This window comes from Pseudophryne corroboree, chromosome 1 (genome assembly GCF_028390025.1).
Source record: "Pseudophryne corroboree isolate aPseCor3 chromosome 1, aPseCor3.hap2, whole genome shotgun sequence".
NCBI classification, from domain to species: Eukaryota; Metazoa; Chordata; class Amphibia; order Anura; family Myobatrachidae; genus Pseudophryne; species Pseudophryne corroboree.
Window position 1 is genome coordinate 421,574,547 of NC_086444.1, and position 20,011 is coordinate 421,594,557.

The 20,011-nt window shown below is 48.3% G+C and overlaps 2 protein-coding genes across 7 annotated transcripts in view; both read left to right on the plus strand.

Moving 5' to 3' along the window:
- Nucleotides 1-16,828, plus strand: part of CCDC157 (coiled-coil domain containing 157) — a 197,441-nt gene extending 180,613 nt beyond the window's left edge. For 2 of the 6 annotated variants that reach the window (XR_010171259.1, XM_063913383.1), the window contains exon 13: nucleotides 15,829-16,828. The gene's annotated coding sequence lies outside the window, so the exon portion shown is untranslated. Of the gene's footprint in view, nucleotides 1-3,776; nucleotides 3,846-15,828 lie in introns of those variants that run through there. The other 4 variants (XR_010171256.1, XR_010171253.1, XR_010171257.1 and 1 more) reach the window with 3 other exon arrangements.
- Nucleotides 4,214-20,011, plus strand: part of SEC14L2 (SEC14 like lipid binding 2) — a 156,469-nt gene continuing 140,671 nt past the window's right edge. The window contains exon 1 of the mRNA XM_063913384.1: nucleotides 4,214-4,407. Within this exon, the coding sequence (XP_063769454.1) occupies nucleotides 4,315-4,407 (93 nt within the window). The 5' untranslated portion in view covers nucleotides 4,214-4,314. The remainder of the gene's footprint in view (nucleotides 4,408-20,011) is intronic.

Genomic DNA, 20,011 nt, shown 5'->3' on the forward strand with positions numbered 1-20,011 from the left:
TGTCAGCCACCTGCCACCAACCTGGGTTACATACATGAAGATACACAGTCCGCCGTCTGCCTCAACATCATCTATATTCCTGAGGGCGCACTGTCTGGCTCCTACACCAACCTGGGCTACGTCCCTAGAGATGTACTATATACCACCTGCCTCAACCTGGGCTACACCCTTGAAAATGTTCTGTCTGCCACCTGCCCTGACTTTGGCTACGTCACTGGAGATGCACTATCTGCTACCTGCCCTGACCTCGGATATGACCCTGGAGATGCAATGTATGCTCTATTAAAGCAATAATATCTGGAAAAAAAATTGTATACAATTTAAATGAACATTCTAGTCAATTTTTAAACAAAAAAATGTACAGACACAAAATTATAATTAGTGCCTTATTTAGACCTTGATGCATTTTTTTATCCAAACATTCATGTATAGATTCTGTTCCAAAAGAATGTGCACGTTCATGTGTATGCTTAGGCACACATAGTCCCTGATGCATGTATCTCCCATACTGTCAGGGGTACATCAGAAATGTGTAGACTTACACTTGCCTCCCTGAATTTAATCTCTTGAGGTATAGGTGACTACAAGTCCAAGATATGCTGAAATGAACATATGTCCACATTCTGGTGTGCATGCACAGTATGAAAATGCATTTTTTATGGCACACATATGGATGTATGTAGAGCTCCAAGTGAGAATTTAGAAGTGGGAATATGGCCATTTAAATCAAATGGCCAGAGGTCACCCAGTCCCCAGAACAGTGGCGGAACTAGCGAGCGGTGGGCCCAGGTGCAACAAAGTGATTTGCCCTCCCCCCACTCATACCGTCCAAGTCCATCCCCTCACCCCTGGATAGGATCTGGTGAGGGGGACCTGCTCAAGGCCAGTGAAATGGATACCTAGCAACAGTGCCGTAACTAGACATTTTAGCGCTGTGTGCAAGAAACGGCATCGGCACCCCACCCTCTATGTAAAACGAGCAGTGCGCACCATAAGCGCATGCAAAAAATATAGGGCCGTGGCTTCATGGGGAAGGGGTGTGGCCACAAAATACCAATTCATATAACGGTGCACAGTAATCTTCATTATTCAAATTACGCCGCACAGTAGCACCACTACCCCAGGTAGAGCCCCTTTTACACATTACGGTGGACAGATTCCCCTTTTTACACATTACGGCAGACAGCGTCCCCTTTTTACACATTACGGCAGACAGTCCCCTTTTTTACACATAACGGCAGAGTCCCCTTTTTTACACATAACGGCAGACAGAGTCCCCTTTTTTACACATAACGGAAGACAGCGTCCCCTTTTTACACATTACGGCAGACAGCGTCCCCTTTTTTACACATTACGGCAGACAGCGTCCTTTTTTACACATTACGGCAGACAGCGTCCTTTTTTACACATTACGGCAGGCAGTCCCCTTTTTACACATTACAGCAGACAGCGTACCCTTTTTACACATTACGGCAGACGCGTCCCCTTTTTTACACATTACGGCAAACAGCGTCCCCCTTTTTACACCTTAAGGCAGACAGACAGAATAGATAGATAGATAGAATAGATTATACATACTGTCTCCGCTGGCAGTCAGGCTCCTCGGTGCAGCTTCTGGCAGATGATGATCCCGGGCAGGGGAGAAGAAGGAGGAGGGAGGGGGACTCGGGAGCCGCAGCAGCGCAATGTAATTGGTGGAGGCGCTGCTGCAGCTGTCCCTCTCCTTCCACATAGGCTGTCCTTCACCGCTGTGATGAGGGAAGCGCATCCCAGCATTCACAGAGGTGGCCAGCCTATGTGGAAGGAGAGGGACAGCTGCAGCAGCGCCTCCACCAATTACACTGTGCTGCTGCGGCTCCCTCCTCCACCTCCCTCCTCCTTCCCGCCCCCCCCCCCCCCCTGTGGCCGCTGCATTCCTGTGCTCTTCTCAGCGGTCGGCGGTGTCCCACAGCACACAGCGGCAGCATGTAATGAGTCAGTTTGACTCATTACATACCGCGCTGGCTTTGGGCCAGTTGACAGTGGCGGGCCCCAGTGCAAGGCACTGCTTGCACTGGTGGTAGTTCCGCCACTGCCCCAGAAGCTTTAAGTATTTTCATTATGAGATTAATATTAAATGCTTTTAGCACTATGTCTTGTTATATAAAACATATTATATGATGTAAAGCTATTCACCCTGTGTTCACCTATACTTAATGCCTAACATGTTCCAGTATCTCTTTCCCTGAGTTTGTTCCTCTCTCTTTTATGTCTTCCACATGATGTGTTCCTCCTGTTTTTTCTCTTACCTATTTCCTTTGTCACTCTTCTCATGTGCCCATATCCAGGGCCGGTGCAAGGTCTCACTGCACCCTAGGCATAGCTTCAGCCTAATGTCCCCTAACCTGCAAAACCCCCAGCACTGCATCTGCACATGGGGTCTGGTGGGGATTTTTAATTGTATGTGTATATGGGGGTAATTCAGACATGATCGTAGCAGCAAATTTGTTAGCAGTTGGGCAAAACCATGTGCACTGCAGGGGGGGGCAGATATAACGTGCAGAGAGAGAGAGTTAGATTTGGGTGGGGTGTGTTCAAACTGAAATCTAAATTGCAGTGTAAAAATAAAGCAGCTAGTATTTACCCTGCACAGAAACAAAATAACCCACCCAAATCTAAAGGCCCCCATCCACTAGTCCGATTTGGATACTTTTCTTCAGATTTCGACGCATCTGACTGAAAAATCTGAAGAAAAATGTCACATCGGATGGCTCTTCCGATCGATGCGCAGTCCCGTGTCAGATATGTCTGAACTACAGATCTTAGTGGCTGCCTCAACTATTTATCTGAATCTGAAGAAATCAGGTGCACATCTGAGTGTTTTTTTACTTCAGATGTATCTGATCAGATTCATCTGAAGTATCACTTGACTGGCATCTCCCTGGCCACTCCCACTCACCACAGGACACGGAGGCAGCAGCAGCATCAGATCAATCACATGTAGCATGTGTGCATCAGATATATCTGATGCGATCTGGCACATGATAGATCCATACTTACCTACATTGTATTTCTCCTCTCCGGGAGAAGCCCGGAGAGAAGACGCTGCAGGTGTCTTCGGGGGGCGGGGGCGGACTGTGACATCACTAAGCCCCGCCCCTGCATCGGGAAATGCCGCGATTTGAGGGTCCGCGGGAAGGGGGCGGGGCTAAAATGGCGCGATTCGCATCATTTTAACCCCTTCTCCACCCGACGGACCCGCGAATACGGGAGGTTATCTCTCCATCCTGCTCACATCACTAGGGTGCGAGCAGGATGCGGGAGATCTGCCCACTTTTCCGGGGGTGCGGGGGGCTACCCCAAAAAAACGGGAGCCTCCCGCAGCTTCCGGGAGAGTAGGTAAGTATGTGATAGATCGCATCAGCTATATCTGAAGTGAATGTAGTGAAAATTAAAGCCAGGGTCCGATCCGATTCCCAGGAAACTCCCGGGAGAGTTCAAGAGAAATTTGATGCGATCTGCAGTTCAGACAAGTCTGAGTAGTGGATGGTCACCTTAACGCTCTCTGCAAATGTTATATCTGCCACACCTGCAGTGCAAATGGTTTTGCCCAACTGCTAACAAATTTGCTGCTACGATCATGTCTGAATGAGCCTTATCTCAAGGCTGCAAGCATTTTAGGCTGCCAGCATTTTAGTTGCCAAGTATATTAGTGCAAAGTAGGATGATATAATCTATGGAGATATACGGAGATGCCTCGGCTGATGTGACCTCTGCCCTCTCTTTGTCTTCCTCAGGTATTGACAATCTCTCACTGCTGCAACTTTGACATCCAGCCATTACATGCTTTTTGTACTATGATAGGTATTGACAATCTCTCACTGCTGCAACTTTGACATCCAGCCATTACATGCTTTTTGTACTATGATAGGTATTGACAATCTCTCACTGCTGCAACTTTGACATCCAGCCATTACATGCTTTTTGTACTATGATAGGTATTGACAATCTCTCACTGCTGCAACTTTGACATCCAGCCATTACATGCTTTTTGTACTATGATAGGTTTTGACAATTTTATCTTTTACTAGTTATTTCTAGGCCAGACTATAGTCTGTTCTCACTGTGTATTAGTGGGGGTATAGTGATTTGTTCACACCTTGTGGCAACCTTTTGCTGTGGGTGGAGTTTTCAGAGGGTGGGGGCTGCTATCAATTAACCCTGCATCCATGTCTGCATGGTTATTTAACTAGTATTGGTCAAGGCTGCAAGCATTTTAGGCTGCCAGCATTTTAGTTGCCAAGTATATTAGTGCAAAGTAGGATGATATAATCTATGGAGATATACGGATATAAACAGGAGAGAAACAGAGGGACAGCAGACTACCTCCCCCCACCACCACAAAAGAACTACAACCAACAGACTACAGTGAGTTACCCATACCACTGCCAGTAATGCCTGCACAGCCTGGTTACTGAACAACATGTCTGATTAAGTAGCAGCCCCACTGCTTTCACACATTGCTCACACTCTCATTTATACAATCTACAACCACTGTCTAGTGTCTATCCATCTCAGCCTTTCCATTCCTAACATTATTTCTTAAAATACTGTTTGCACTGTCTTTTGCTTACATTACACCCCACATTCTCCTTGTTCATTCTATATTACACCTACACCATTCTATTCCCCTTAACACTACTGTACCAAATTATGGCTCCTCGATCCTGTCACATACCAATCCTCACTGCAAGGTCTCACCCCCCAAATTCAAAATCACCCACAAACACTCAGAACCCAGCCAACCTTATCCCTATCTCCCCTGTCCCCTCCCTTCCTTTCTCCTGTGCACTCTGGAATGCTAGATCAATCTGCAACAAGCTGCCAACTATCCATGACCTCTTCATCTCCCACTCTTTTCACCTTCTCGCCATCACTGAAACCTGGCTCTCCTCCTCTGACACCACCTCCCCTGCTGCCCTCTCCTACGGAGGCCTCTCCTTCACCCACACAATCAGAACTGATGGTCGCCAGGGTGGAGGCGTGGGCGTCCTTCTCTCCCCTAACTGCACCTTTCGTGTCATCCCACCTGAGCCCTCTCTCACCTTCTCCACCTTTGAGGTCCACACTATCCGCCTCTTCTACCCCATTCACCTCCTTGTGGCAGTGATCTACCGCCCCCCTGGCCACTGCTCACCTTTCCTTGACAACTTTGCTGCCTGGCTTCCCCACTTTCTCTCCTCTGACCTCCCCTCTGTCATCCTCGGAGACATTAACATCCCTATTGACATCACTAATGCCGCTTCCACTAATCTTCTCACCTCCTTTGGACTTTCTCAATGGACCTCCACCGCTACTCACAATCTCGGCCACTCCCTCGACCTTGTCTTCACCCACCGATGTGATCTCTCTGATTTCTCAAACTCTCCCTTCCCTCTCTCTGACCACCATCTGCTTTCTTTCACCCTCTCATCCTCCTCTCCACGCCCAGACCCACCACCACCAGACGCAATCTTGGGTCTCTCAACCCCACTTTCATGTCCTCCCTCGAGACTTTCCTCTCTCCTCTTTCCACTATGACTTGTCCCAACCAGGCAGCCACCTTCTATAACTCTTCCCTAACCGCTGCTCTCGACTCTGTGGCCCCCCTCTCCTTTGTCCCCCTCCGCCGCTCCAAACCCCAACCCTGGCACACTAAACTAACACGTTTCTTACAAAAATGCTCACGCTCCGCTGAACGCTCCTGGAGGAAATCTCACTCTCTGCCGGACTTCCTCCATTTCAAGTTTATTCTCTCCTCCTACAGCTCTGCTCTTTCCCTCGCCAAGCAATCCTTTTTCCAAGCACTCATCTCTTCTCAGTCCTCCTGTCCACGCCGTCTCTTTGAAACTTTCAACACTCTCCTTCGCCCCCCTCCTCCTCCCCTCTCCTCCTCCCCTCCCATCCTCCCTCACTGCCACTGACTTTGCCTCCTTCTTCATCTCCAAAATTGAGGATATCCGACACGACATCTCCCGACGTCACCCCTCTGCTACCCCCCTGCCCCCTCTATCCCTCCCCTCCATCTATCCCACCCTGTCCTCCTTCCATCCGACTTCAGAAAAGGAAGTCCACTCCCTCATCTTATCCTCCCCCCCCACCACCTGCCCCCTGGACCCCCTCCCCTCCCGTCTTCTCCGCTCCCTCTCCCCCACTGCCTGCTCCCACCTTGCTCACCTCTTTAACCTGTCCCTCTCCACCGGCATTTTCCCCTCACCATTCAAACATGCTCTGGTCTCACCTATTCTCAAAAAACCCAACCTCGTCCCCTCATCACCCACTAACTACCGCCCCATCTCTCTTCTCCCTTTCGCCTCCAAATTACTTGAACGACTAGTCTACAGCCGTCTCACAAGCTACCTCTCTGACAACTCCATCCTCGATCCACTACAATCTGGCTTTCGCCCACTCCACTCAACTGAGACTGCCCTGGTGAAAGTCACCAATGACCTGCTTTCGGCCAAATCCAGGGGCCACTTCTCTCTGCTCATCCTTCTGGACCTCTCTGCTGCCTTTGACACCGTAGATCATCCTCTCCTCCTCGGCACACTCCAAAACGCTGGCCTCTCTAGCACTGTCCTTGACTGGTTTTCTTCTTACCTCACTAACCGCTCCTTCTCTGTGTCTGCCTCAAGCACCACCTCACACCCTTCCATCCTTCCTGTTGGTGTCCCTCAGGGTTCTGTCCTTGGACCCCTTCTGTTCTCCCTGTATACCTCTTCCCTAGGTGCGCTCATTAACTCATTTGGCCTTCAATACCACCTCTATGCTGATGACACACAACTCTACCTCTCATCTCCTGATCTGTCCCCCTCTGTCCTCTCTCAGGTTTCCAGCTGCCTCTCTGCAATCTCCTCCTGGATGTCTGAACGCTCTCTAAAGCTCAACATGGACAAAACGGAACTCATCATCTTCCCCCCATCCAGAGCAACACCCCCAACCAATATCTCCATCATTGTTGACAACACCACCATCTCCCCCGTTCCCCAACTCTGCTGCCTGGGTGTCACTCTTGACTCCTCCCTCTCCTTTGCACCCCACATCCAAGCTCTGGCACAATCCTGTCGTTTCCAGCTACGCAACATTGCTCGTATCAGGCCATATCTCTCCCAGAGTGCAACTAAACTCATCATCCACTCACTGGTCATCTCACGACTTGATTACTGCAATGTCCTCCTCACTGGCCTCGCTTGCTCCCATCTTGCTCCCCTCCAATCTGTCCTGAACTCCGCAGCTAGGCTTATCTTCCTCTCCCGCCGCACCACATCTGCCACTCCCCTTCAACAAAATCTACACTGGCTCCCATTCCCCTACAGAATCCTCTTCAAACTCCTCACATACAAGGCCATCTCTAATTCCACTGCTCCCTACATATCCAACCTCCTTTCCCTTCATACTCCCTCCCGCCCCCTACGGTCGACTAATGACCGTCGCCTCTCCACCGCCCTGGTCACTGCTTCCCATGCACGAGTTCAGGATTTTGCACGTGCTGCACCCCTTCAATGGAACGCACTCCCCTGCTCCATTAGACTCTCCCCAACCTTGCAAAGCTTCAAACGGGCTCTAAAAACCCACCTATTCATCAAAGCGTACCCTTCTAATGCATAACCCAGAGCTGAAGCCGCGCCTCCACCCCCTGCCTCATGCCGTGAACATCTCAGCTTTGCTTGCATACTGCCATCAGGCTACCTCCCGCTTGCCTGCACCTCTTGTCATCTGTCTGTCGCCCCTCCCCAATAGATTGTTAGCTCTTCAGAGCAGGGCCCTCTTTCCTCTTGTTATCTAAGCCCTCGTCTCAACACATTTCACTCACAGCTCTCCCCTACTCAACGACCATTTTTATCCTGCTAGTAAAGGCTCATCTCCATCTATGACCACCAGCCTCTAGTAGTACGATGATCACTCCCTCAATACTTACAACTTAGCTGTGCTATGTCTTAAGAATGTGTGGTGTTCTGTTACCTGTACTCTATTTCTGTTATTTATTTACTGTAATGCAATGTTTTGTCCCCTGTACTGTCCTTTGTACGGCGCTGCGAAACACATGTGGCGCCTTATAAATAAAATGTAATAATAATAATAAGAATTTACTTACCGATAATTCTATTTCTCATAGTCCGTAGTGGATGCTGGGAACTCCGTAAGGACCATGGGGAATAGCGGCTCCGCAGGAGACTGGGCACAAAAGAAAAGCTTTAGGACTACCTGGTGTGCACTGGCTCCTCCCCCTATGACCCTCCTCCAAGCCTCAGTTAGGATACTGTGCCCGGACGAGCGTACACAATAAGGAAGGATTTTGAATCCCGGGTAAGACTCATACCAGCCACACCAATCACACCGTACAACTTGTGATATGAACCCAGTTAACAGCATGATAACAGAGGAGCCTCTGGATAGATGGCTCACAACAACAATAACTCGATTTGTTAACAATAACTATGTACAAGTATTGCAGATAATCCGCACTTGGGATGGGCGCCCAGCATCCACTACGGACTACGAGAAATAGAATTATCGGTAAGTAAATTCTTATTTTCTCTGACGTCCTAGTGGATGCTGGGAACTCCGTAAGGACCATGGGGATTATACCAAAGCTCCCAAACGGGCGGGAGAGTGCGGATGACTCTGCAGCACCGAGTGAGAAAACTCCAGGTCCTCCTCAGCCAGAGTGTCAAATTTGTAAAATTTTACAAAAGTATTTGACCCTGACCAAGTAGCAGCTCGGCAGAGTTGTAAAGCCGAGACCCCTCGGGCAGCCGCCCAAGATGAGCCCACCTTCCTTGTGGAGTGGGCTTTTACAGATTTTGGCTGTGGCAGGCCTGCCACAGAATGCGCAAGCTGAATTGTACTACAAATCCAGCGAGCAATAGTCTGCTTAGAAGCAGGAGCACCCAGCTTGTTGGGTGCGTACAGGATAAATAGCGAGTCAGATTTTCTGACTCCAGCCGTCCTGGAAACATATATTTTCAGGGCCCTGACAACGTCCAGCAACTTGGAGTCCTCCAAGTCCTTAGTAGCCGCAGGTACCACAATAGGCTGGTTCAGATGAAACGCTGAAACCACCTTTGGGAGAAATTGAGGACGAGTCCTCAATTCTGCCCTGTCCGTATGAAAAATCAGGTAAGGGCTTTTACAGGATAAAGCCGCCAATTCGGACACACGCCTGGCTGAAGCCAGGGCCAACAACATGACCACTTTCCGTGTGAGATATTTTAAGTCCACAGTGTTGAGTGGTTCAAACCAATGTGATTTTAGGAAACCCAAAACAACATTCAGATCCCAGGGTGCCACTGGAGGCACAAAAGGAGGCTGTATATGTAGCACTCCCTTAACAAACGTCTGGACTTCAGGCACTGAAGCCAGTTCTCTCTGAAAGAAAATCGACAGGGCCGAAATCTGGACCTTAATGGATCCTAATTTTAGGCCCATAGACACTCCTGCTTGCAGGAAATGCAAGAATCGACCCAGTTGAAATTCCTCCGTCGGGGCCTTTTTGGCCTCGCACCACGCAACATATTTCCGCCAGATGCGGTGATAATGCTTTGCGGTTACATCCTTTCTGGCTTTTATCAAAGTAGGGATGACTTCGTCTGGAATGCCTTTTTCCTTTAGGATCCGGCGTTCAACCGCCATGCCGTCAAACGCAGCCGCGGTAAGTCTTGGAACAGACAGGGTCCCTGCTGGAGCAGGTCCCTTCTCAGAGGTAGAGGCCACGGGTCCTCTGTGAGCATCTCTTGAAGTTCCGGGTACCAAGTCCTTCTTGGCCAATCCGGAGCCACGAGAATAGTTCTTACTCCACCCCGCCGTATAATTCTCAGCACCTTGGGTATGAGAGGCAGAGGAGGGAACACATACACTGACTGGTACACCCACGGTGTTACCAGAGCGTCCACAGCTATTGCTTGAGGGTCCCTTGACCTGGCGCAATACCTGTCCAGTTTTTTGTTGAGGCGGGACGCCATCATGTCCACCTTTGGTTTTTCCCAACGGTTTATCATCATGTGGAAGACTTCTGGGTGAAGTCCCCACTCTCCCGGGTGGAGGTCGTGTCTGCTGAGGAAGTCTGCTTCCCAGTTGTCCACTCCCGGAATGAACACTGCCGACAGTGCTATCACATGATTTTCCGCCCAGCGAAGAATCCTTGCAGCTTCTGCCATTGCCCTCCTGCTTCTTGTGCCGCCCTGTCTGTTTACGTGGGCGACTGCCGTGATGTTGTCCGACTGGATCAGCACCGGCTGACCTTGAAGCAGAGGTCTTGCTTGGCTTAGAGCATTGTAAATAGCTCTTAACTCCAGGATATTTAAGTGAAGTGATGTCTCCAGGCTTGACCACAAGCCCTGGAAGTTTCTTCCCTGTGTGACTGCTCCCCAGCCTCGCAGGCTGGCATCCGTGGTCACCAGGACCCAGTCCTGAATGCCGAATCTGCGGCCCTCTAGAAGATGAGCACTCTGCAACCACCACAGGAGAGACACCCTTGTCCTTGGGGACAGGGTTATCCGCTGATGCATCTGAAGATGCGATCCGGACCATTTTTCCAGCAGGTCCCACTGGAATGTTCTTGCGTGGAATCTGCCGAATGGGATTGCTTCGTAGGAAGCTACCATTTTTCCCAGGACCCTTGTGCATTGGTGCACTGATACTTGGCCTGGTTTTAGGAGGTTTCTGACTAGCTCGGATAACTCTCTGGCTTTCTCTTCCGGGAGAAACACCTTTTTCTGGACTGTGTCCAGGATCATCCCTAGGTATAGAAGACGTGTCGTCGGGATCAGCTGCGATTTTGGGATATTGAGAATCCAACCGTGCTGCCGCAGCACTACTTGAGATAGTGCTACTCCGACTACCAACTGTTCCTTGGATCTTGCCCTTATCAGGAGATCGTCCAAGTAAGGGCTAATTAAAACTCCCTTCCTTCGAAGGAGTATCATCATTTCGGCAATTACTTTGGTAAAGACCCGGGGTGCCGTGGACAATCCAAACGGCAGCGTCTGAAACTGATAGTGGCAGTTCTGTACCACAAACCTGAGGTACCCTTGGTGAGAAGGGTAAATTGGGACATGGAGGTAAGCATCCTTGATGTCCAGAGACACCATATAATCCCCTTCTTCCAGGTTCGCGATCACTGCTCTGAGTGACTCCATCTTGAATTTGAACCTCTGTATGTAAGTGTTCAAAGATTTTAGATTTAAAATAGGTCTCACCGAGCCATCCGGCTTCGGTACCACAAACAGCGTGGAATAATACCCCTTTCCCTGTTGCAGGAGGGGTACCTTGATTATCACCTGCTGTGAATACAGCTTGTGAATGGCTTCCAATACCGCCTCCCTTTCGGAGGGAGACGTCGGTAAGGCAGACTTTAGGAAACGGCGAGGGGGAGACGTCTCGAATTCCAATTTGTACCCCTGAGATACCACCTGAAGGATCCAGGGGTCCACTTGTGAGTGAGCCCACTGCGCGCTGAAATTCTTGAGACGGGCCCCCACCGTGCCTGAGTCCGCTTGTAGAGCCCCAGCGTCATGCTGAGGACTTGGCAGAAGCGGGAGAGGGCTTCTGTTCCTGGGAACTGGCTGTTTGCTGCAGCCTTTTTCCTCTCCCTCTGCCACGGGGCAGAAATGAGGAGCCTTTCGCCTGCTTGCCCTTATGGGGCCGAAAGGACTGCGCCTGATAATACGGCGTCTTTTTATGTTGAGAGGCTACCTGGGGTAAAAATGTGGATTTCCCAGCAGTTGCCGTGGATACCAGGTCCGATAGACCTACCCCAAATAACTCCTCCCCTTTATAAGGCAATACTTCCATATGCCTTTTGGAATCAGCATCACCTGACCACTGCCGCGTCCATAACCCTCTTCTGGCAGATATGGACAGCGCACTTACTCTTGATGCCAGTCGGCAAATATCCCTCTGTGCATCACGCATATATAAAAATGCATCTTTTAAATGCTCTATAGTCAGTAATATACTGTCCCTATCCAGGGTATCAATATTTTCAGTCAGGGAATCCGACCAAGCCACCCCAGCACTGCACATCCAGGCTGAGGCGATTGCTGGTCGCAGTATAACACCCGTGTGAGTGTATATACATTTTAGGATATTCTCCTGCTTTCTGTCAGCAGGTTCCTTAAGGGCGGCCGTATCAGGAGACGGTAGTGCCACCTGTTTTGACAAGCGTGTGAGCGCTTTATCCACCCTAGGGGGTGTTTCCCAACGTGCCCTATCCTCTGGCGGGAAGGGGTATGATGCCAATAACTTTTTAGGAATTATCAGTTTTTTATCGGGAGAAACCCACGCTTCAACACACACTTCATTTAATTCCTCAGATGCAGGAAAAACTACAGGTAGTTTTTTCTCACCAAACATAATACCCTTTTTAGTGGTACTTGTACTATCAGAAATGTGTAAAACATTTTTCATTGCCTCAATCATGTAACGTGTGGCCCTACTGGAAGTCACATTCGTCTCTTCATCGTCGACACTGGAGTCAGTATCCGTGTCGGCGTCTGTATCTGCCATCTGAGGTAGCGGGCGTTTTAGAGCCCCTGATGGTCTTTGAGACGCCTGGACAGGCACAAGCTGAGTAGCCGGCTGTCTCATGTCATCAACCGTCTTTTGTAAAGAGCTGACACTTTCACGTAATTCCTTCCATAAGCTCATCCACTCAGGTGTCGACTCCCTAGGGGGTGACATCACCATTACAGGCAATTGCTCCGCCTCCACATCATTTTCCTCTTCATACATGTCGACACAGTCGTACCGACACACAGCACACACACAGGGAATGCTCTGATAGAGGACAGGACCCCACTAGCCCTTTGGGGAGACAGAGGGAGAGTATGCCAGCACACACCAGAGCGCTATATATATGTTGGGATAACACCATACAGAGTGTTTTTCCCTTTATAGCTGCTGTGTATATTATACTGCGCCTAATTAGTCCCCCCCCCCCCCCCCCTCTTGTTTTACCCTTTTCTGTAGTGCAGGACTGCAAATAAATGAACAGGTTCTATGTCCTAATGACCATTTTAAGTATTCCAAAAGATAACCCGAAAGGTAGTTCAATAATTCATGCATTTAATACTCAAAGAAGAACAATAAACGTGGTACACACACTAAATTATGTTATAAGAGTTGTAAAACACCTGACAAACTGTTATTGAAGATAGTTCCATATTGCTGTTGGAAAAAAATGTTTCTTTTAAAATATTATAATAATAAAATGTATTTACGGATATGTAATAAAGAATGCAAAGTTTAATAACATAGCAATACAATTAACAGAGGAAATTAGATCCATTTATTGCACAATTCCAGTCCTGTGCCATTACACAGCATGGCCACTAGAGGTCGCTCTCGGAAAATGAACATTTATATTTGGCCTAAACGGTTGCAATAAATCATAAATGGATTATGGATCATGGATCTAATATTCTAGAATTTCCTCTGTTAATTGTATTGATATGTTATAAAACTTAGCATTCTTATATTACATGTCCGTAAATAAATCTAATTTATGAATATAATTTTATTTATTGTATATACAATATTGTATAAAGTGCAGCAGCAGGACCCTCATGTTGCAGACTTTTAAGGGTGTAGTTTGGAATTGTAATGTGGCCACACTGGGGTTTAGCCTAAAAATCCTCAGTGTGGCCACATTACAATTCCAAACTACACCCAGGGCCGTTTCATGGGGCAGGCGAGCAGTGCAACTGCACTGGGCGCCCGCCGCGGCACTAACTGTGGCTCCCTGCTTCCCCCTCCTATTTCTCCCCGAGTAACCCGCTCGGGGGGCGGAGTTTCACGGAATGACGCTGTTGCGTCGTTACGTCACGACGCAACCCTGTCACTCCGTGAAACTTCCCCCACCCCGAGCGGAGTACAGAGGGGGATCCAAGTTAGGAAAAGGGAAAGGCCGGCGCGAGGAGCGACTGGTGAGGCGGGCCGCAGAGCGGTAATCGCCTCTGTAAGTATTCTCTCTCTCAATGTGTAAAATGGGGACACCTGCCGTAATGTGTGAAATGGGGACTCTTGCCTGCCGTAGTGTGGGGATTTAATGTATCAAGGGCATTGGGGTGTGTGGCATAATATGATGCAGGGGGCATTAATGTGTGGGGCTTAATATGATAGAATTTTTTTTCCCTGTGGTGGTCGTGATTGGAGCAGGGTCAAAAACTGGATTGTGAGGTAGTCTTTTCAGACGAGGCCATGCCCATTTAAATGAGGCCACACCCATTTAGATGAGGCCACGTCCCCTTGCCGGGTGCGCGCGCAAGTTTTTTTTCTATCTAGGTGTGTGTGGGGGGGGCACATTTTTTAATGTCATGGGGGGGCGCATTTTTAAATCTCGCACTGGGAGCCAAATTGGCTAGAAACAGCCCTGACTACACCCTTAAGTCTGCAACATGAGGGTCCTGCAGCTGCTGCACTATGGGGGTGATTCCGAGTTGTTCGCTCTCTAGCTGCTTTTAGCAGCATTGCACACGCTAAGCCGCCGCCCTCTGGGAGTGTATCTTAGCTTAGCAGAAGTGTGTATGAAAAATTAGCAGAATTGCGAATAGAAATCTCTTAGCAGTTTCTGAGTAGCTCCAGACTTACTCAGCCATTGCGACCAGCTCAGTCCTTTTCGTTCCTGGTTTGACGTCACAAACACACCCAGCGTTTGCCCAACCACTCCCCCGTTTCTCCAGCCACTCCTGCGTTTTGCAACTCGAACGCCTGCGTTTTTCCGCACACTCCCACAAAACGGCCAGTTTCCGCCCAGAAACACCCACTTCCTGTCAATCACACTACGATCAGCACAGCGATGAAAAAGCTTCGTTATGCCGTGAGTAAAATACCTAACTTTTGTGTAAAATACCTAAGCGCATGCGCACTGCACACCTTGCGCAGTAAGCGACTAATCGCAGTATAGCGAAAATCGGCTACAAGCGAACAACTCGGAATGACCACCTTTATACAATAATAATTTGTTACCCTCAGGGCCAGGCCCATGGAACTGAGCTGCTGTTTTTTACTCACAAGTCGATTCACAACTGTTTACTTTAACACATAACATACAGTATATAATACAGTTGAACAGTCACTCACACTGATGGAGCGATTGTTCTTATCTCCTCCACAGTCCTTGGCTGGCGCAGCACAGAATAGAACAGGCCAGGGGCGGGCGCGAGACTCAGTGACTCAGACAGTGCACTGTGCAGTCAGTGTCAGTGCCGGCGGTGGCTGTAAGCAGCAGCTGCAGCACACCACCAATACCAGAGATGGGTGCAGGCGGCGTTGTGGGCGGCAGGGAATGACCGGGCCAAGTGGCAATGACCGGGGGCATGCGGCGTTGTTGGGAGGTGGCAGGATGAGTGAGATCCGTGCACCGCGTGCGCATGACGTCCGCACCCGTTGTGCTTCCCCAGGATTCCGAAGATTCTGTGATCCAGCGTTTCTGTGTTTCTTGATCAGGCAGGTAGGCAGGCAGTCGGCGCACGGGTGGGCAGCGCTAGCTAGCAAACGGTTCGCAGAACCATACCATACATTAGGTATCCGTTCTCCAGAACCGGTGCGAACCGGTTGAATCCCACAACTGCTTGTATGCTCCTTATTGTGTCCATCCCCCCATCTGTAAGTTCATTACTAACCCCCCCTCCTCCATATGTTCTGTATTGTGCCCCAGTGCCTGTGTTTTCTCTATTTATGCTGTTTACAAGTGCAAACAAATCGGGCTGTATGATCTGTACTGTCTGTGGTCCTGCAGAACCCCCATAAGTTACTTACCTAAAAGTCGTTTCATGTTTTCCCTCATAATTGGCATGTTTCCTCTTACAGGCAGCAGCAGCATTACAGCGATGCTGCTGGGAAAGACATCTAGTCAGGTCCTGCTTGCTGCTGGAGAGGCGAGATCCAGGGGCCTGGAGGAAGTGCATCAGGGCTATGAGGAGCGGCCGTGGTGGTTCCCCATGAGAGCCATAGTTACATCTACCTCCTGTGTGCCCTCACATGACTTGATGTTATATGTATCAGCACAGAGGAAGCGCTAAGGCACTATGTGGTACAGCCTGATGGCGGCAGCTACATCATATTAGACCCACAGCAGCAGCATGCACAGTATACAAGGAGGAGACCGCATACAGAGACATCCTTAAGTTTTTTTCTAGATTAATTCAGTGGCCCCCTCCAGGGGCCAGCGCCCCTAGGTAGCTGCCTAAAGCTGCCTAATGGTAGAACCGTCCTGCCCATATCTTTATCCCAGTACCCAGGTAACCCTCTTACTCCCCACTTGCTCTCCTTTATGTCTGAACGCCCCTGCACCTCTTACTCTCTCCATCCTTCTCTTATCCACATTTCCAGTAATTCTTCAACACACCTGCTCATTCATTTAAAAATAAAATACAAAAAAAATGGATCTGCGCTATAATTACATAACTGCCCTTGTAAAAAATGTGTAATATAAAGTGTGTGGCAGGAACCGCATGATTCCACATGAGGTTCATGTGGAATGGCAGGCTTTTGCAGGATTGGAGCAGCAGCAACAGGTCTGATGGAATCCAGTCCCTGAGTCTGTGATAAGCCACAGCTGGGCTAATCACTTCAACTTGTCTACTACATTTAAAAATGTGTTTGTTTCAGTAGGTCATTGCGCCTGATGCCAGCAAGTGGCCAGGTGATAGTTTGGGGGTCTGGGGTTACGTTAGGTGCCATTTGGAATATGCACTGTTTGTGATTACCAGAACTTGGAAGGTTATACTGCTGTTTTAAGAACTGCCTGCAAAACCTGCACGTAAAGCTGTATCCTGCCTGAGGTGGAAATAAAGTGTGTTGGATTATACTCCGTCTACGTGATTTCTGTCACAAGTAGCAGCAAAAAACACAGCAAGTGTAAAAAATATATCAATTTAATAAATGGATATGAATACACAACATAGGAAAGTATTGTGATAATAAATATATTTCCCATCATATTAGTGTTATTTGTAAGTTGTAACATTTTATCAGTACTCTAGGTGTCAGTAGAAATGCTGTGAGCTCATGGCTCCCATACATCAGACGGCCCGTTTCCTGATTCCCTGATCCACCCTCACTTCCAATCTGCTAGTGATGATCGTCAATTTTTCGGGGAATTGGAGAAATTAAGCATTTTAAAAATGCCTGATTTGATGTTCCCAACCAGTTTCTCTCAGCTTTGGGGAATCAGGATTTTAAACATGTTTAATATTCCCGTTTCTCCGACGTGTCAGGGGATAATGACATTGCCCTAATATATCTGTAATGTATGGAGGCCATTAGTTGAGTTAGCCAGGCTCCAGGTGTTTGCAGCACGGGTTGAGTTTCCCATATTTAAAATGGTTGGGACCAGGGGCAAAATTTACTGAAGTTCGATTTTGGTGATTCAAGGGATTTGGCATTCTGTTTCAATTCGATTTCCATTCAATTTGGGTTGAACAGATTTACCAAAGACCAAATCAAATGTCAAATCGATTCTAAAGGCAGATTCAACTCACATCCCAATAGAAATTGAATTTCTGAAAAACATCAATGTTTTCCATAGCCCAACATGAAATCCTCTCTTTTACTAAACTTCGATTTGAAATCGAACTCTAAATCAAACTCCAAATCGAACCTCAAATCCCCAAATGTTTAGTATATAATAAATGACTAGTTGTTCCTAAGGCAGGGAGAACTGAGTGGATGGATATTTTATCAAATGAGTATAAGTTGTATAATGTACATTTGTGGGCTGGTTTTGCATTTGTAAGTTGTATAATGTACATTTGTGGGCTGGTTTTGGTTTTGCTTATGATCTTATGTACTTTTGAGTCATGCAGTGGATGATAAAACAAGCAAATTATCATATTGGAAGATATACATTAAGGGACAAATGGGTGATATTAATTTAACATAAAAAACTAAGGGGGTCATTCCGAGTTGTTCGCTCTGTAAAAATCTTCGCATCGCAGCGATTTTCCGCTTAATGCGCATGCGCAATGTCCGCACTGCGACTGCGCCAAGTAAATTTGCTATGCACTTAGGAATTTTACTCACGGCATTTTCATCGTTCTGGCGATCGTAATGTGATTGACAGGAAATGGGTGTTACTGGGCGGAAACACGGAAACAGGCCGTTTTATGGGCGTGTGGGAAAAAACGCTACAGTTTCCGGAAAAAACGCAGGAGTGGCTGGAGAAACGGGGGAGTGTCTGGGCGAACGCTGGGTGTGTTTGTGACGTCAAACCAGGAACGACAAGCAGTGAAATGATCGCAGATGCCGAGTAAGTCTGGAGCTACTCAGAAACTGCACAGAGATGTCTTTTCGCAATATTGCGAATCTTTCGTTCGCAATTTTACTATGCTAAGATTCACTCCCAGTAGGCGTAGGCTTAGCATGTGCAAAGCTGCTAAAAACGGCTTGCGAGCGAACAACTCTGAATGACCCCCAAAGGGACCACTTTCATCTTCACCCTGTCAGCTATGTGTGCTACCGCACATAGGGGGTCATTCCGAGTTGATCGCACGTAGCAACTTTTTGCTGCTCGTGCGATCAACTAGATGCCGCCTATGGGGGAGTGTATTTTAGCATAGCAAGACTGCGATCGCTTGTGCAGCCCTGCTATGCTAAAAAAGTTTTGTGTGAAACAAGACTAGCCCTGCAGTTACTTACCCTGTGCAATGAATCCAGCGATGAAGGTCCCGGAATTGACGTCAGACATACGCCCTCCAAACGCCTCGACACACCTGCGTTCGGATCTCCACGCCCGGAAAATGGTGAGTAGACGCCCCGATCCGCCTCCTGCCTGTCACTCTTCTTGCGGTCCGCGCTGTACCGCTTTCTTCATTCCCGGCGTCGTTGCCCAGCGACTACCGTCGCTGAGCAATGACGCGCCTGCGCATTGCATCCACCGCGCATGCGCAGAACTGACCCGTTTGCACCGCTGCGATAAACCCCAGCGCGTGAACGGGTTGGAATGACCCCCCATAGGGCCTGATTCAGATGTGGTTGGAACTGCTATCACTGTTGCTTCCTTGGAAGCAGCAGTGATAGCGCTTTATGGTGCAGCAGGAAGCGTCTATAACAAGCAGACGCTTCCTGCTGCAGTAATGATCCGAGCTGCGTCCTAGGACGCAGCTCGGATCACTCATTTACCCTTGGGCGGCTTACAGCACCCATGGTACTGCGCAAGCCTCCCATCACAGAGGCCAGAAAATCCCTGGCCTGTTCTCACACTAAATGGCAGCTACACGCCTCCAAATGGCCGACGACTGTCAATCGCAAATGCTAACAGGAAGCGTCTACTTCCTACAGACACCTCTTGCTGCATTTGACTTATAACGATACAGAAATTATAAGTTCATTATAAGTTCATTGCAGCTGTGCAATTCCTTACAATCATGAATCAGGTCCATAACACTTTAGACGCACTAGCTAGAATTAGCATTGTCTTTTTAGTATTCAACACAGGACTCAACAAACTTTTCTAAAATCTAGGAGCCAGCTTAAAAGTTAAGGAGCCAGACCATCGTCCCCAACCAAAATATATGAAATCATATATAGACCACCATAGAATCCCCTTCAATGCCCCTCAGACCTCCCGCCATGCCATTAGACTATCACACATGACTCTTCACTGCCCATCAAACTGAGCCACATGCTTATCTCTGGTTCCCAATTTATAGTATACCGCACTGTACTGCCCCCAATTCATAGTATGCCACACGGCTAAGCCCTTAATGCATTGCGTGCCACATCATAGTGTCCCTAATTCATAGTATGCCAACTCATGGTGTCTCAAATTATTAGAGTGCTACTCCATACTGCCCCAAATTCATATGCCGCACAGCAAAGCCAATTCATAGTATGCACACTGCAGGGTCCCCAATTCATAGTATTTATAGTATGCCATGCATTAGGGCACCTATTTCATATGGGATTTGTCGAGCCTTGACTCAACAAATGAATATATTATGGGGATATTGCAACAAAAAGGATTGTTTTCTTCTTACATCTTTTCCTGTTT